This window comes from Syngnathus acus, chromosome 21, assembly GCF_901709675.1.
Source record: "Syngnathus acus chromosome 21, fSynAcu1.2, whole genome shotgun sequence".
Classification (NCBI taxonomy): Eukaryota; Metazoa; Chordata; class Actinopteri; order Syngnathiformes; family Syngnathidae; genus Syngnathus; species Syngnathus acus.
The window spans coordinates 14,012,114-14,028,602 of record NC_051105.1 but is presented as its reverse complement, the minus strand read 5'-3'; the positions used below and the strand labels follow the sequence as shown (position 1 = coordinate 14,028,602).

At 48.9% G+C, this 16,489-nt stretch overlaps 1 protein-coding gene across 6 annotated transcripts in view; it reads right to left on the bottom strand.

Moving 5' to 3' along the window:
* Positions 1-7,912: 7,912 nt before the first annotated feature.
* itgb2 (integrin, beta 2) overlaps positions 7,913-16,489 on the bottom strand; it is a 134,358-nt gene continuing 125,781 nt past the window's right edge. For 3 of the 6 annotated variants that reach the window (XM_037280630.1, XM_037280631.1, XM_037280632.1), the window contains 2 exons: positions 13,263-13,429; positions 7,915-8,304 (listed from right to left, as the gene is read on the bottom strand). In XM_037280630.1, the coding sequence (XP_037136525.1) occupies positions 8,239-8,304; positions 13,263-13,429 (233 nt within the window). In that variant the 3' untranslated portion in view covers positions 7,915-8,238. Of the gene's footprint in view, positions 8,305-13,262; positions 13,430-16,489 lie in introns of all 6 variants that reach the window. The other 3 variants (XM_037280635.1, XM_037280634.1, XM_037280633.1) reach the window with 2 other exon arrangements.

The window sequence follows — 16,489 nt, the reverse complement described above, 5'->3', positions numbered from 1 at the left end:
GCCACACTACTCCTCCTGAATCCGAGGTTCGACCTCCCGACGGACCCTCCTCTCCAGCACCCCTGAAAAGACCTTACCAGGGAGGCTGAGGAGTTTTTTTCCCCTGTAATTGGAACACACCCTCCCCTTCTTAAAGAGGGGAACTACCACCCCAGTCTGCCAATCCAGAGGCACCGTCCCCGACAGCCCCACAACATCCAGAGCCTTTAAGAACTCCGGGCGGATCTCATCCACCCCCGGGGCCTTCCCACCGAGGAGTTTTTTAACTACCTCAGTGACTTCGACCCCAGAGATTGGAGAGTCCGCCTCAGAGTCTCCAGGCCCTGCTTCCACAATGGAAGGCGTGTCGGTGGAATTGAGGAGGTCTTCGAAGTATTCTCCCCAGACTCACGACGTCCCAAGTCGAGGTCAGCAGCACGCCATCCCCACTTCCCCCTCCTGAGACGCCGGATGGTGGACCAGAATTTCCTCGAAGCCGTCCGGAAGTCATTCTCCATGGCCTTGCCAAACTCCTCCCACGCCCGGGTTTTTGCCTCAGCAACCGCCGAAGCCGCGTTCCGCTTGGCTATCCAGTACCTGTCAGCTGTCTCCGGAGTCCCGCAGGCCAAAAAGGCCCAATAGGACTCCTTCTTCAGCTTGACGGCATCCCTTACCGCCGGTGTCCACCAGCGGGTTCGGGGATTGCCGCCACAACAGGCACCAATGACCTTACGCCAACAGCTCCGGTCGGCTGCCTCAACAATGGAGGCATGGAACATGGTCCACTCGGACTCAATGTCCTCCGCCTTCCCCGGGACGTGGGAAAAGCTCTGCCGGAGGTGGGAGTTGAAGCTCTTCCTGACAGGGGATTCTGCCAGATGTTCCCAGCAGACCCTCACAGAGCGTTTGGGTCTGCCAGGTCGGACCGGCATCTTCCCCCACCATCGGCGCCAACCCACCACCAGGTGGTGATCAGTTGACAGCTCCGCCCCTCTCTTCGCCCGAGTGTCCAAAACATGCGGCCGCAAATCCGATGACACGACTACAAAGTCGATCATCGAACTGCGGCCTAGGGTGTCCTGGTGCCAAGTGCACACATGGACACCCTTATGTTCAGAGGCGTAGCCAGGAATTTTTCCAGTAGGGGCGTACGACCACAGGAAAAAAAATCGAACATCACCCACGCCGTTCGCTGATCGCTAAAACAACATCCGGGTCCGGGAGGCAAACGGTGAATGGATAACATCGCGCACATAGAATAGCGCAAGCACATTCGCGCAAGACCGAAAGAAAAAAACGGCATGAAAATGAAGAATCGAAAAAGCTCTATTTTTTTTCAACCGGGGCGCAGGGAGTCCTAACCGGGGCGCCGCCCCGGCTCGCCCCGGCTTGGCTACGCCTCTGCTTATGTTTGAACATGGTGTTCATTATAGAAAATCCATGTCAAGCACAGAAGTCCAATAATAGAACACCGCTCGGGTTCAGATCGGGGGGGCCATTCCTCCCGATCACGCCCTTCCAGGTCTCACTGTCATTGCCTACGTGAGCATTGAAGTCACCCAGTAGAACGATGGAGTCCCCAGAAGGAGTGCTCTCCAGCACTTCCTCCAGGGACCCCAAGAAGTGTGGGTACTCTGAGCTGCTGCTTGGTGCATAGACACAAACAACAGTCAGGACCCGTCCCCCCACCCAAAGGCGGAGGGAGGCTACCCTCTCGTTCACCGGGGTGAACCCCAATGTGCAGGCGCCCAGCCGGGGGGCAAAAAGTATGGCCACACCTGCTCGACGCCTCTCACCGTGGGCAACTCCAGAGTGGAAGAGAGTCCAGCCCCCTCTTGAGAGGGCTTGTACCAGAGCCCAAACTATGTGTGGAGGCAAGTCCGACTTTTCTGCCTCACACACCAGCTCGGGCTCCTTTCCAGCCCGAGAGGTGACATTCTATGTCCCAAGAGCCAGTCTCTGCAGCCGGGGATCAGACCGCCAAGTTCCCCGCCTTTGGCCGCCGCCCAGCTCACTTTGCACCCGACCCCTTTGGCCCCTCCTAGAGGTGGTGAGCCCATGGGAAGGGGACCCACGTTTCTTTTCGGGATATGCCCGGCCGAGCCCCATGGGCGAAGGCCCGGCCACCAGAAGCAAGCCTTCGAGCCCCACCCTGGCTCCAGAGGGGGGCCCCGGTGACCCGCGTCCGGGCGAGGGAAAAGGAAGTCCATTTGTGTTTTTCGTCATAAGGGGCTTGGGTGAGCCGTGCTTTGTCTGGCCCCTCACCTAGGACCCGTTTGCCATGGGTGACCCTACCAGGGGCATGAAGCCCCAGACAACATGGCTCCTAGGATCATAGGGGCACGCAAACCCCTCCACCACGATAAGGTGACGACTCACGGAGTGGTTAATAAATGCATTTGTTTTCAAAAAGATTTTTTGAATATCCATGCTTTACTACCTACTAAATGCCAAAACCTTTGATGCAATGACCTTTACATGCCATTTATAATACTTCACACAAACACTACATCCATCTGCTCCTGGTTTGGCCCCCCCAGTCAAAGCTGTTCGTCAGCGGCCAGACACACACACCCTGGAGGGGGAGGGGCTGTGCCTGGTGACGATGGCAGTTTTGTGACGTTTTACAGCAAGCGCTGAAGAACGCAAGCGGCTGCCTGCCTTCATCTGCTTCATCTAGTTCCTCCCTTTTTTGTGTCCCACAGACTTTGCCATTTTTTACAACAAAACTCCTCTGATGACAAAAAAAAAGTTTTCAACATTGAGTGGCCGATACTGTACTAATACTGTCATGTAAAATTGTGCCGGAAGGTCAACAGCTGGAAAAAAAAAAGTAAAAACATCCCAAGTAAGCCACTCACATTTCTCCAAGCCAGCTCCCATTTAGTACCTTTGTCCCGGTATTGTTACATGGATATGTTGTAGTTCATAGATAATCTTTTCCTGCATTTGGTTCTCTCCTTTTTTTTGATCACACATACACATGGATATGTTGTAGTTTCTAGATCAGGGGTGGCCAACCAGTCAGAGACTAAGAGCCACATTTTTTACTGTGTCATCGCAAAGACGAGGCAACCTAAAAAAGTCGTTCTGGGGATTTAAGATACAGCAGGCATCATACACATGAGATTTGACGGCTGCGTGTGGACCAAGGCGGAAGTAATCTGGGGAGAGGACGCTGGCGCTGATTGTTCGCCGCTTCTCCACCAGAATTAGTTTAGTTTTAGTGTTTTTATTTATTTATTTTTTTTAGCCATTATTAAAGTTTAGTTTTTAGCTTCTAGTTTTAGTGTGCAGTGCGCCTGGACCGCGGCGAACCGCGGCGAACCTCCACAGAGCCGGCTGCCTACTACGGGGCGCCCACCCCACCACCCCCCGCCAAGGCATCCTGGCTAGCCTAGCCAATGGCTAACACTCAAGTTCAGTGTTCTCCAACCGGCACTATGTTAACTTACTCCATCCCCCGCTTGCTGGAGCTGAGTAACCACACCATTCCAGGGTGTGTCTCAGTCATCAAACAACTCGGACTTCTCCGCAGACCACGTTACATCCACAGAAGCACCCGTCGTAACTTTGTTTTCTCCCAACCCGTCCATAACACTGTACCATTCATCTGCTCCTCCTCCGCCCGACACCCCGTCGCATGTACAACACGTCATCAGATACCTGGCGCACTTGGATCTTATTGTAGCAACCATGCGGGGCTGCAGTACTCCAGGTGGCCTGGAAAACATGGTGCGGACTTCACTCCTACACGAAGCGGACTCCGACACAAGCCGGACACCGGGTTGCCGGGAAAACACGGGGTGTTAATTTCTCCAGCACGGGACGGACACCAACACGGAGTGGACTTCACTCCAACACAGAGTGGACTGCACTGCATGTGGCACAGAAAACGTGGAGTGGATTTCTCTCTACTTCGCCCCCTACCTAAACACAGCCCCACAGCCACAATCAAAATGGATCTCCTCAACATCCAAGCACTCACCCGTAAATCATCATTTATTCACGACCTCATCCTGGACAAAGGCTTAGACATAATGTGCCTGACTGAGACCTGGCAACCACCCGATGTCTATCAATCCCTCAATGAAGCCTGTCCCTCTGGTTATAAATACATAACTAAACCTCGCAGCACTGGCCGTGGCGGTGGCCTGGCTGTACTCCACCGTCTTGATCTAGAGCTGTCCCCCCTCCCTCTACCTGATCACTCCTCATTCGAATCCCTTGCATTCAAATGTAAACCTCCATATCCTATCACAGTTTTACTTATTTACCGCCCTCCTAAACCAAACTCCTCTTTCATTCCAGAACTACACGATCTACTCACTACCCTCTGTACCTCCACTTCCTCTAATCTAATCATATTAGGTGATGTTAACATCCATGTCGACACCCCCTCCCGCCCCCCTGCCTCTGACCTGTTCCAACTATTGGACTGTTTACACCTCACCCAACATGTAAATGTCCCCACACATGACAAAGGGCATACACTTGACCTTGTCATCTCCTCAACGGCCATAAGCAACCTGCAAGTTCACGAGGTCGGTGTGTCTGACCACAAACTTATTCAAATGGAACTTCCTTTCCCACACCCCCACTCCAAACCCAAGCGGCAAATCTCATTCAGAAATTCCAAAAACATCAACCAAGACACTTTAGCACAGGACCTCCGGCTTCTCTCCTCCTCCTCTGCAACCTTTACATCAGTCAGCAAGGCAGTGGACCATTACAATAACTCTTTGGCCAAACTTCTAAGTATCCACGCCCCCCAAAAAACCAAAACAGTCACCTTTTCACGCTCAGCCCCCTGGTACACCAGTGAGCTGCGTCTGATGAAGTCAACTGGACGCATCCTGGAGCGTCGTCTTAAAGCCTCAGGACTGACCGTGCAGGCCTACAAAGAACATCAGAAGGCCTACTCAAAAGCCCTTGGGACTGCACGTGCCCAGTTCTATTCCAATATCATAAACAATACCCCTGGAAATTCAAAACAGCTCTTTTCAACCATCAACCACTTTCTCAAACCCCAACCCACCACTCCAACAGAATCCTCAGAGGTAGTGTCCAATAACTTTATGACCTTCTTTACCGCTAAGGTTGACAACATCCGCACCCAGCTCCTCTCCTCTTCTTGCCCCACCACTTCACCTCCTCCCCCCTTACTTCCACCCGGCACAGTCCAGCCTCTCCGCTGCTTCTCCCCTATCTTGCAGTCGGAGGTAGAAGACATCATCAAAAAGATGAAACCCTCCACATGTGCCCTGGACCCTTTCCCCACAGCCCTCATTAAACAACAAACCTCAGCCATTAGTCCCCTAATAACCAATGTCATCAACCTCTCACTCCAATCTGGCTCTGTACCCCCTGCATTGAAGACTGCCATTATTACCCCCCTGCTCAAAAAACCCTCACTTGACCCGGACAACCTTGCCAACTACAGACCAATATCTAACCTCCCGTTCCTCTCCAAGGTTCTGGAAAAAGTGGTAGCTGCCCAACTTCACACTCATCTCACCCGCAATAACATCGCTGAGAAATTTCAATCCGGGTTTCGCTCTGGCCACAGCACTGAAACAGCAGGGTCACCAACGACCTTCTCATGGCTGCCGATGCAGGCTCCCCGTCACTTCTCATCCTGTTGGATCTGTCCGCTGCATTTGACACTGTCCACCACAATATCCTCCTTAACCAACTTCACTCCACTGGATTCTCTGGCACTGCTCTAACCTGGCTTCAGTCCTACCTCTCGAACCGGACCGAGTACGTTTCCCTGGGGGGGAAAAAATCCGACACTCACACTGTCACCTCCGGTGTCCCCCAGGGATCTGTACTCGGTCCTACCCTCTTCACTCTCTACATACTACCCCTCGGCAATATAATCAGGAAGTTCGGCATCTCATATCATTGTTATGCGGACGACACCCAGCTATACCTCAAACTTGACCCCCCGCCCTCCATAACCCAGCCTTCTCCATCTCCCTCATCCATCCTCTCCCTGTGTCTGGAGGAGATAAAGGCGTGGATGAATCTCAGCTTCCTGCAAGTTAACAGTGACAAAACCCAAGCCATGTTAATTGGCACTCCCCATCAGATCCATACCTGCCCAATAACAAGCATCTTATTCACCGGTCTCACTATTCCCCTCTCAGCCACTGTCACCAACCTGGGTGTGAAACTGGACCCTCAACTCAACCTTGAGTCACACATAAAACACATCTGCAAAACCTCCTTCTTCCACCTCAGAAATATTTCCAAACTCCGCCCCACACTCACCCTGACGGATGCTGAAAAACTTTGCCTTTGTCTCCTCAAGGCTAGACTATTGTAACGCACTCCTCATCGGGATCCCTAGCAAGAGCCTCCAGAGGCTTCAGTACATTCAAAACAGCGCTGCTAGGATCCTGATGAGGGTGCGGAAAAGCAATCACATCACACCCATCCTCCGTTCTCTGCACTGGCTCCCCATCAAATTCCGAATTGATTATAAGATCGCCCTCCTCACTCACCATTGTATCCTCGGACATGCTCCCCCATACCTCAAAGAACTCCTTGCCCCAAAACCTGCCACCCGAAGCCTCCGCTCATCCAATTCACACCTTCTCCACGTTCCGAAAACCAAGCTGCGCACCATGGGCGACCGGGCCTTCTGCCATACAGCCCCTACACTGTGGAACTCCCTCCCCGACCACCTAAGAGCACCCCAATCCACTGACTCTTTCAAAACTGGACTTAAAACTCACCTCTTTACCTTAGCATTTCCGTAATTTCTCTCATATCTTGGTTGTCGTCCAGTTGTTTTAAACTTGTCCTTGTTTTGTTTTCTTGTTTTTTATCTGCCATGTAGCACTTTGAGATTCCCCCGAATGTAAAGTGCGTTATAAATATAATTTATTATTATTATTATTATTATGAGCACACATGAACACCCCCCCCCCCCCCCACACACACACACACAAACACGCACACGCACACACACACACACACACACACACACACACACACACACACACGCACACACGCACACACTATCATATGCGGGAATCGAACTCACGTGTCGGTACACGACAGGCAAGTGTACCCCTGCACCATCAGCGACTCCCGTTTGGTTCTCTCCTTCTCCACACATTCCCCCGGTATATGATGCAGTGCGTCATGTGGTACGTTCCCGAAGGTGATTGGGTGACGCAAAGCGTAGAGAATCAAATGACAATTTTTTGCGTTGCGTGTCCCCACGTCCCAATCCCAAACGCACCACTCTGCACCCACACGCGCCAGCACGCACAAACTCTGTCAACTATGATTGAATTGCGTCGCCAGAAACTTTAATGTGAATGCAGCATAAGAGGAATGTGAGCATGACTTCTGTTAGGGTTGACAAATTATTGTGATCATATGATTATGTAGGAATGTAGACTAGAATCATCAACTTTGTTAAAACCTTTTACCTTTCCTTGACTCTGGAAACTTTCCACATTCAGTTGTTGAAACTTTCCAGATGATGTGGAAACATTCTTGCTTAGTTAGTTATCTAAAATGCTCCACTTGTTTCTGTTTATACAACCTTGTAAAACAAAGAGCTAAGACCCTCTGCACTGATTAACCAGGTTGCAGAGGTGACCCCCGAAACCTGTTCACTCTCACCCCCACCCTGCTTTCTCTCAATAAATATTCCCTTGCAAGAGGCGTAAGTCAGACTGCTTTCAAGCACCTCTGTACCACACAGGGTGCTGATGGCTTTCTCCGCTTGCAAAATGGCCAAACTGTCTCTCGTGTGGTTCTTGCAAAGAAGTTAGAGTGAGGAACACTCTAAGATCTTGTGTGAGTGAGAAGCTTTCCGGGTGCATGTAAGAGATTGTTTTTGGTAGGTGTGAGAGGTAGGTATGATTTCAAAGCAAAAGGGGTATCGAAAATGGATGGAGTCACAAACAGATGACAGTTTAAATGGCTGTATTTAATCTGCAGTAAATTCAGAGACATTATGCTTTTAATTGAACAAAATACAAATGATCATGTAAACATAGCTATGTTTAGTAATTAAAAAGTAATCAAATGTGGTTTAAAATAGCAAATTGCAAATTTACCTAGTCAATTTAATTTCATTTGTAAATGAACAGAATATACCATTTCCTTAAATTAATAGATTTTCAGATGGGGAACCTTTTGGTTCAGACACTAGATTTAAAAAACATATTGCAGGTTTTTTTTTCATTTGGTGCAACACATTTTGTGTTGCTTTAAGGATACTGTGGCTGATTTTCATTCTCCAGTAAACGTTGGATTGGTCACAGTAGTGGTAGCATTCTGAAAGAGTGGATTGTCCGCCTAAAACAGAGAAGTGACAATGTTAAGCCAGGTTCACAAGTGTTGAAACTTTACAGAACAGGGCAGTCACCAATAAGTTATATACCTACAGTGTCTTGAAAAAGTATCAATAATTTTTTATAACTTCACAATCGAAAACTTCAGTGTTCTTTTTTTTTTAATGTTTTTTTATGACTAACCTACAAATCAGCACACAATTAAGAAGGGGGATCAAAATGATAAATCATTTTCAAAAATGTATGCATATTAGAGAATGAAAAATGTGTGCACCCCTGTGTCAACACTTTGCCACCTATCTCTGTAATTGCAGGTGCAATTGTTTTGGTGCTGTCATATGCCGTGCCACTTGTCACCAGCCGGTACTCCGTCACTCAATCACCATGGATACCATTCACAGCCACGCCCCTTCCATTAAGTCAATCACCCACACCTGTTCCTGCCTATCAACTCATCGGCATCACAGTCTCGAAAGACCATAGATTTCTTGTGTCTGGAGGTTAGGTGTTCTTTGCACAGCGTCTGCTGTGGCTGGTGAGTCCAATCCGTGAGAGACAGACACGGCCGCAGATGTTACAGGTGTGGGCCGGATCCGATGAAGGTGGGGGCATGGTGGCTTGCTGCTTCCTCAACTTCCTTTTCGTTTCTCGATGTTGAGCCAGGGTGGCCTGTTGCCATTTGTGGCGATCCTGGGCGACGTCTTCCCAGGTGGCTGCGTTGATGTTGAAGGATTTGAGGTCTTGTTTGCAGACATCCTTGTAGCGGAGCAGTGGGCAGCTTACTTGCCTTTTGCCTGATTTTAGCTCTGCATATAAGATGTCCTTTGGCATCCGACCGTCTTCCATCCGACAGACATGGCCCAGCCAACGGAGATGCCACTGCTTCAGCAGGGAGAGCATAGTGGGGAGCTGTGCACTCTCCAGGACTGCACTGTCTGTGATCCTGTCCCGTTAGGCCTTCTCTCTTGATGTGCATAAAGAGTCCAGGCTTCGCTGCCATACAAGAGTGTACTGACGACACAGGCCCTGTACACTTGCACCTTTGTATGGATGGTGATCTTGCTGTTCTGCCATACTCTGGGTGTCAGTTTTCCAAAGGTAGAAGCTGCTTTCCCAATCCGGCTGCTGACCTCGGCATCGAGTGACAAATTGCAGGTGATGGTAGACCCAAGATAGATAAAGCTGCTTCCAGCTTCCAGTGTGTAGTTGTTGATGGTGATGGAGGGTGGGACAGTGGTCCCCTGGCCCATTGTCTTGGTTTTGTTTAGGCTGATGGTCAGGTTGAAGTCCTGACATGCTTGGCTGAACCGGTCTAGGAGAATCTGCAGTTGTTCCTTAGTGTGTGTTGCCAATGCTGCATCATCAGCAAACAACATGTCCCGAATGGTGAATGGTCTGACCTTGGTTTTGGCTCTCAGTCGGTTGAATAGTTTGCCGTCTGTCCTGGTGTGTAAGTAAACTCCCGCAGTTGATGTTCCGAAGGCTTGGCGCAGGAGGAGGAGAGAAGAATATCCCAAACAGAGTGGGTGCCAGCACGCATCCCTGTTTGACACCGCAGCGGATGTTAAAGGGCTCAGAAGTGCACCCGTCGTACTGGACAGTTCATGTCAGTGTGGAAGGACTGGAGGATGCTGAGTGAGTGAGTGAGTGAGGGAGGGAGGGAGGGATCTGGTGTTGCACACAGTGGTCCACAGGGAGGGAGGGATTGATTGATTGATTGATTGATTGATTGATTGATTGATTGATTGATTGATTGATTGATTGATTGATTGATCTGGTGTTGTGTTAGAGTGGTGCTCACTCTAACTTATTTTGCAAGAACCACACGGGAGACAATTAAGTCCTTTTAGACACCTGCAGGTGGAGAGTCATTCCTCGCTTGTGCGTACAGCGATCGAATGAGGTCTGACTCTGGCCTCTTGCAAGAGCATTTTTATTAAGAGAAACAGGGTGGGGGTGACAGTGGACTGGATAGAGAAGAGAAAGCCCTTGACCTCTAGTCAAAGCATAGCAGGGGGTGTTTTACGACGTTGTGTAGGATGGGACAAGCTAGGTTATTTATTACAGGTTACATTCCAACATAAGCATAAAGCTAATCTAGCTAGGTTATTTATTACTGGTTACATTCCAACATAATCATACGATCAAGATAGTTTGGAAAACCCTGACATGTTGCACACAGTGGTCCACAGTGTGCACAGGGAGCTTGTGTGTTTGCACAAACACTTGAAAAATTAGAGGGAACACTGGTGGCAAATCACTGTATTTGATGAAAATTTGTATTAAGATATATTCCATCCATTTTCTATACCGCTTTCTATACCGCGTGTTGGAGCCTATCCCAGCAGTCATCGGGCAGTAGGCAGTTGGCTAAGTGGGTTCAGAATGCAGAACAGCAATGATATTCTTAGAATATTCCACATTTGAAATTCACCTGTGCCCCAGAGATGTGAGCGCGGAAACTGCCGACAAGCTTGCGGGATGCATGGAGGATCGGATGAACAGGAGGCTTTCCCTGTTTCAGTAGAGCAACTTTGTGCTTGATATTTATAAATCTCAGTAGTACCACACGATTTTCACTCACCCTAACTCCAGTTGCCCCCGTTTGGGAAGAAGTCGACAGAAATCCACATTTGCCTTGGCCAGCATCATTAATTTTATATTGTTGGTCGATATCTTCTACTCTGCTAGTGAGAATTTTTATCAGATGGTCTTTCATGGCATTCGAGAAGTGCAATTTCTTCCATCTTGGTTTCTAATCCAATCAATCGAGTTTCCATTATACTCCTCTTAATGTCTCTGATCTCCCCTCCAGTCTCTTGAAGAATGTCCAGAGTTCTCTGCTGATTTTTTTTTCCAGAGTTCCCAGAGTTTTCAGTTGATTTTTAATTTCTTCGATAGCATCGGCCGTTCCCTGATCCTTTTTTGGCCCCATCGCTAAAAACACACACACACACACACACACACACACACACACACACACACACACACACACACACACACACACACGGGGCGCACTACAACTCCACGCCCACACCTCCCCCTTTAACGTTCTCATGGCAACGTATACGCGTGCGTATTTAAAAATGAAGCGGGAGCTGTTAGGGTTGATAGATTAGTTTGGTCCTATGATTATGTTGGAATGTAACCTGTAATAATTAACCAAACTTGACCTGTCTTCACCCCCACACCCCCACACGGGGTGCACGGCAAATCCACGCCCACACTTCCCTCTTTAACAGTCTCGTGGCAACCACAACAACAACCACACGCACGCACGCACGCATACACACACACACACACACACACACACACACACACACACACACACACACACACACACACACACACACACACAAGCATACAAGTGTGCGTATTTAAAAATGAAGCGGGAGCAAAACTGAGTTTGGTATTCACATTTTCATTACCGGTAATGGTCATCAATTAAACCCATCGAAGTCCTCGTCCTCTGTTTCCGAATTGAACAGCAGCGCTAAATCTCCAACAGACATGCCAGGTTCACTTTCTTCACTGTCAGAGTTACTTTCCGTGCCGTGTGGTTCCTCGGATATGATGCCGGCTTTTACGAACGCTCGAACAACAGTGCCAGCAGACATGTTAGCCCAAGCATCGACAATCCATTCGCAAATTGTGGCGTAACTCGCCCGGCGCTGCCTTCCACTCAGTGAAACTATGCTCTCTGTCGGTTATCCATCGGTCATCCATTGCTCCCACGTCGCTCGCACCTTTACTTTGAGCAGCCGGTTCACACCGATATCCTGCGGTTGGAGTTGTTTTGTCGTGCCTGCCGGAATGACAACAAGTTCGGCGTTCATTTGCTTCACTTGTTTTTTCACATCGGCTGTGAGATGGGCACGCATAGAGTCACAGATCAACAGCGATGGTGATGCGTGGAAAAAAACACCTGGTCTCCTTACATACCCCTCCCTCAGCCACTCAGTCATCATTTCCTCATCCATCCAGCCCTTTTCATTTGCCTTAATGAGGACTCCTGCTGGAAACCTCTCTTTAGGCAAAGTCTTTCTCTTAAAAATCACCATAGGCGGCAGTTTCTGTCCATTAGCATGGCAGCCAAGCACAACAGTAAAAGAAGACTTTTCGTATCCCGTTGTGCGTATCGCCATCGTCTTGGTCCCTTTCTTCTCCACAGTGTGATTCACCGGGATGTCGAAAGTGAGCGGCACCTCGTCCATGTTGGTAATGTGGCTGGGCTGGATGTGTTTGTCGGCGATGCGTTTGCTGCAGTAGGAGCGAAAGAAAGCTTTTCATTATAATCCGCTGGAAGTTGCTGCGCCAACGTAGTCCTGGTCCGGATGGAAAAATGGCACCGTTTCATGAAACGAAAGTACCAAGACAAACCTCCTTGAAAATGTTTAATTTCTATTTCTTCTGCTCGCGTTGCTGCTTTCCATGCTCCTCCGCGTAGCTGATGGCCTTCACTCTCTGATGAAGGCGGAAGTTACTGCCGAAACTGTCAGGAAAAGCTACTAAGGTAAGACCTTGCAACTTGTCTGAACAAAAGAATACTATGGCTATCACAAATGAAGACATAACAAACATAATCCAACTGATGGCCTTCAGTTTGAACTGTGCTTGATAAGCGTGTCTCTTTGCCATTTTCACTGTTGTCATAACGATGTTTTGCATGACGCATGTACCTGTTCTTTTTTCTACAATCCACCCCCACACTTCCCCCGCCCACACTTCCCCCTTTAATGTTCTCATGGCGCTCTAATACGTCCGCCTTACAACAACACACATAGGGACCACTGCATGATAGGGCGCGCCGCACATTTTGAAGAAAATCTAAGACTTTTTTCCGCGTCTAATAAACGGGAAAATATGGTAAGTTTTGTTGAAATGATATTTAAATCACATAGTGCAACTGTCAAATTACCAAAACATTCAATGTAATGTAAAATTTAAATCAAACTGTCTTACCTCTGCCCATTTGGATTTCTTTTTTTCATTTTCAAACTTCCTGAACTCTTTCAGGTCCTTCACGTAGATAAGCAACTTAATCAGCATTAACAAGAAGATGCCAATGAGAGCCACGGATGCAATCGAACCTCCGATGATAGCCGCAACACTGGGTGGTTCTGGACAGTCTGGAGCAAAGCATATAATAATAATTCATTAAATTGTTATAGCGCTTTTCAAAAACCCAAAGGCGCTTACAGGGAACAAGGCAAAGATATACAGGAGGGGAGGGGGACGGGGAAGAGACAATGGGATAAAGTTAAGAAGAGGAAACCAGTTATGGGTAGGGGAGGGCATAGGCTTGAGAGAAGAGGTACGTTTTTAGACGGGACTTAAATATGGGGAGTGTGGGTGAGTCACAGACAGACTGAGGGAGAGAGTTCCAGAGTCGGGGTGATGTGCAGGAGAAGGCTCTGTCGCCGAAGGATTTGAGTTTAGATTTTGGGACTGTCGGATGTGAAGTATTGGAGGATCGGAGGGGACAGTTGGGGCGGTAGGGGACAAGGAGGTCGGATAGGTAAGTGGGAGCCAGGTGGTGAAGGGCTTTGAAGGTGAGGAGGAGTATTGAAGATGATACTCTCCTTAATGGGGAGCCAGTGAAGAGAGTGGAGAACAGGAGTGATGTGTTCACAGGACCGGGTGTGGGTAAGGAGGCGGGCAGCAGAGTTTTGGACTAGTTGAAGTCTACAGAGTGAGTGAGCAGTGATTCCAGTGAGAAGGGTGTTGCAGTAGTCAAGCCGGGATGAGATGAAGGCGTGGATGAGGGATTCAGCGGCAGGGAGAGAGAGGCAGTGCCGGATTTTGGCGATGCGTCGGAGGTGGAAGTAGGAGGTCTTAACAACTGAGCTAACATGAGGGTGGAAGGACAGTGTAGGGTCGAAAATAATGCCAAGGTTGCGTGCAAGAGGGGAGGGAGTGATGCTTGAGGAGTCAATGGTGAGCGTGATGGATCCAGTTTTATTAAGGGAGGATTTAGTGCCTATGAGGAGGAGCTCTGTTTTGTCACTGTTGAGTTTGAGAAAGTTGTGGGTCAGCCATGTTTTTATTGTAGAGATGCAGGTTTCAAAGTGGGTGAGGGGAGGGTTTTGGCTTGGTGTGGTGTGGTGCGTATAGAGATCTGGGTGTCATCAGCGTAGCAGTGCAAGTCCAGATTGAGTTTGCGGATGACATTACCAAGGGGAAAGAGGTAACAGATGAATAGGCGGGGGCCAAGAACTGAGCCTTGGGGGACCCCCTGTGTAACTGGGGAGAGGATGGATGTGTGGCCGGAGAGAGAGATGAACTAGTAGTTGGGGTAGTCAGGGCGCAATCTACGTGGGGGCGCACGAGCGCCCTCAAGAAAAAAAAAAACCCACCAATTTTCTAGCTCAATCCGTTCCATCTCAAATTTGTTCGGTGGGCATGGGGCGGCCTTATTGTCACGTGATGTCAATTTGCTGCTGAGTCGTGTCGGGTTGGGGTTCTTTTGTTCATTCTTCGTGCGTGCGTGTTAGAAGAGCAGCCCTTTCCTCTCGCCCTACCCCTCCCTCTCCGCCTCTCTCGCGACTACTCCAAGCAGGCAAGAAGGCGGTGGCAGGCAGGGGATCGTATGATTATGTTGAAATGTTAAACTAAAATCATTAACTGTTGAAACTTTCCACATTCCCTTGAGTTGTTGAAACTCTCCAAGGTTGTGCAAACGTTCTTGCTTAGCTTGTTGTCTAAAGATGCTCCACCAGTATCTGTTTACACAACTTTGTAAACCAAAGAGATAAGACCCTCTTCACTGACGAAACCAATTTGCAGAGATGACCTGTTACCTCTCACCTCCACACCAGCTTTCTCTCAATAAATAGTTCCTCAAAAGAGATTAAAGTCAGACTGCTTTCAAGCACCTCTGTACCACACAGGGTGATGATGGCTTTCTCTGGTTCCAAGTGTAAAATGTGTGGTTCTTGTATAAAAGGTAGAGTGGGGAAAACTCTATTAGGAATGTTTTCTGAAAACATTGCTTCAGCTCTATGATAAACAATGCCCCTTAATCAAAGCTTTGGGCAAAGACATTAGTAAAAAAGAGAGCAGCTCTTTTGTGTGTCATGCAGACAAACCAACCTATGAAAACAATTCTTAAAGGATAGTTCTGAAAAATTCTCTGCAAGATATGAAGATTGAAATATGGTTAATCTCTTGAGAAAAGAAAAGAAGGAATATTATAAGTTCTTTACAACCGAACAAGCAGTATAACAATACATTTTGGAATGTAATCAAAGATGTAAAGAAAAAAATATAAAAAATAAACAAGCTAAGTCGGTTTTAAGTTAATGTTATGCAAGTTGGATTAAAAAAAATGAATACAATAGAAAGTCCATCCATCCATCCATCCATTTTCTTCCGCTTATCCAGGGTCGGGTCGCGGGGGCAGCAGCTTTAGGAGGGACTCCCAGACTTCCCTCTCCCCAGCCACTTCATCCAGTTCATCCCGGGGGATCCCATGGCGTTCCCAGGCCAGCAGAGAGACATAGTCTCTCGAGCGCGTCCTGGGTCGTCCACGGGTCTCCTACCGGTGGGACATGCCCTTGAACACCTCCCCAGCAAAGCGTCCAGGAGGCATCCTGATGAGATGCCCGAGCCACCTCACCTGGCTCCTCTCAACGTGGAGGAGCAGCGGCTCTACTCCGAGTCTCTCCCGGATGACCGAGCTTCTCACCCTATCTCTAAGGGAGAGCCCGGACACCCTGCGGAGGAAACTCATTTCGGCCGCTTGTATCCGGGATCTCGTTCTTTCGGTCACGACCCATAGCTCGTGACCATAGGTGAGGGTAGGAGCGTAGATCGACCGGTAAATTGAGAGCTTTGCCTTTTGGCTCAGCTCTCTATTCACCACGACGGACTGATACAGAGTCCGCATTACTGCCGATGCTGCACCGATCCGCCTGTCGATCTCGCGCTCCATCCTGCCCTCACTCGTGAACAAGACTCCAAGATACTTGAACTCCTCCACTTGGGGCAGGATCTCATCCCGGATCCTGAGAGGGCATTCCACCCTTTTCCGACCGAGAACCATGGACTCGGATTTGGAGGTGCTGACCCTCATCCCGACTGCTTCACACTGCGAACCGCTCCAGTGAGAGCCGGAGATCACGGCTTGAAGAAGCCAACAGCACCACGTCGTCTGCAAAACGCAGAGACGCGATGCTGAGGTCCCCAAA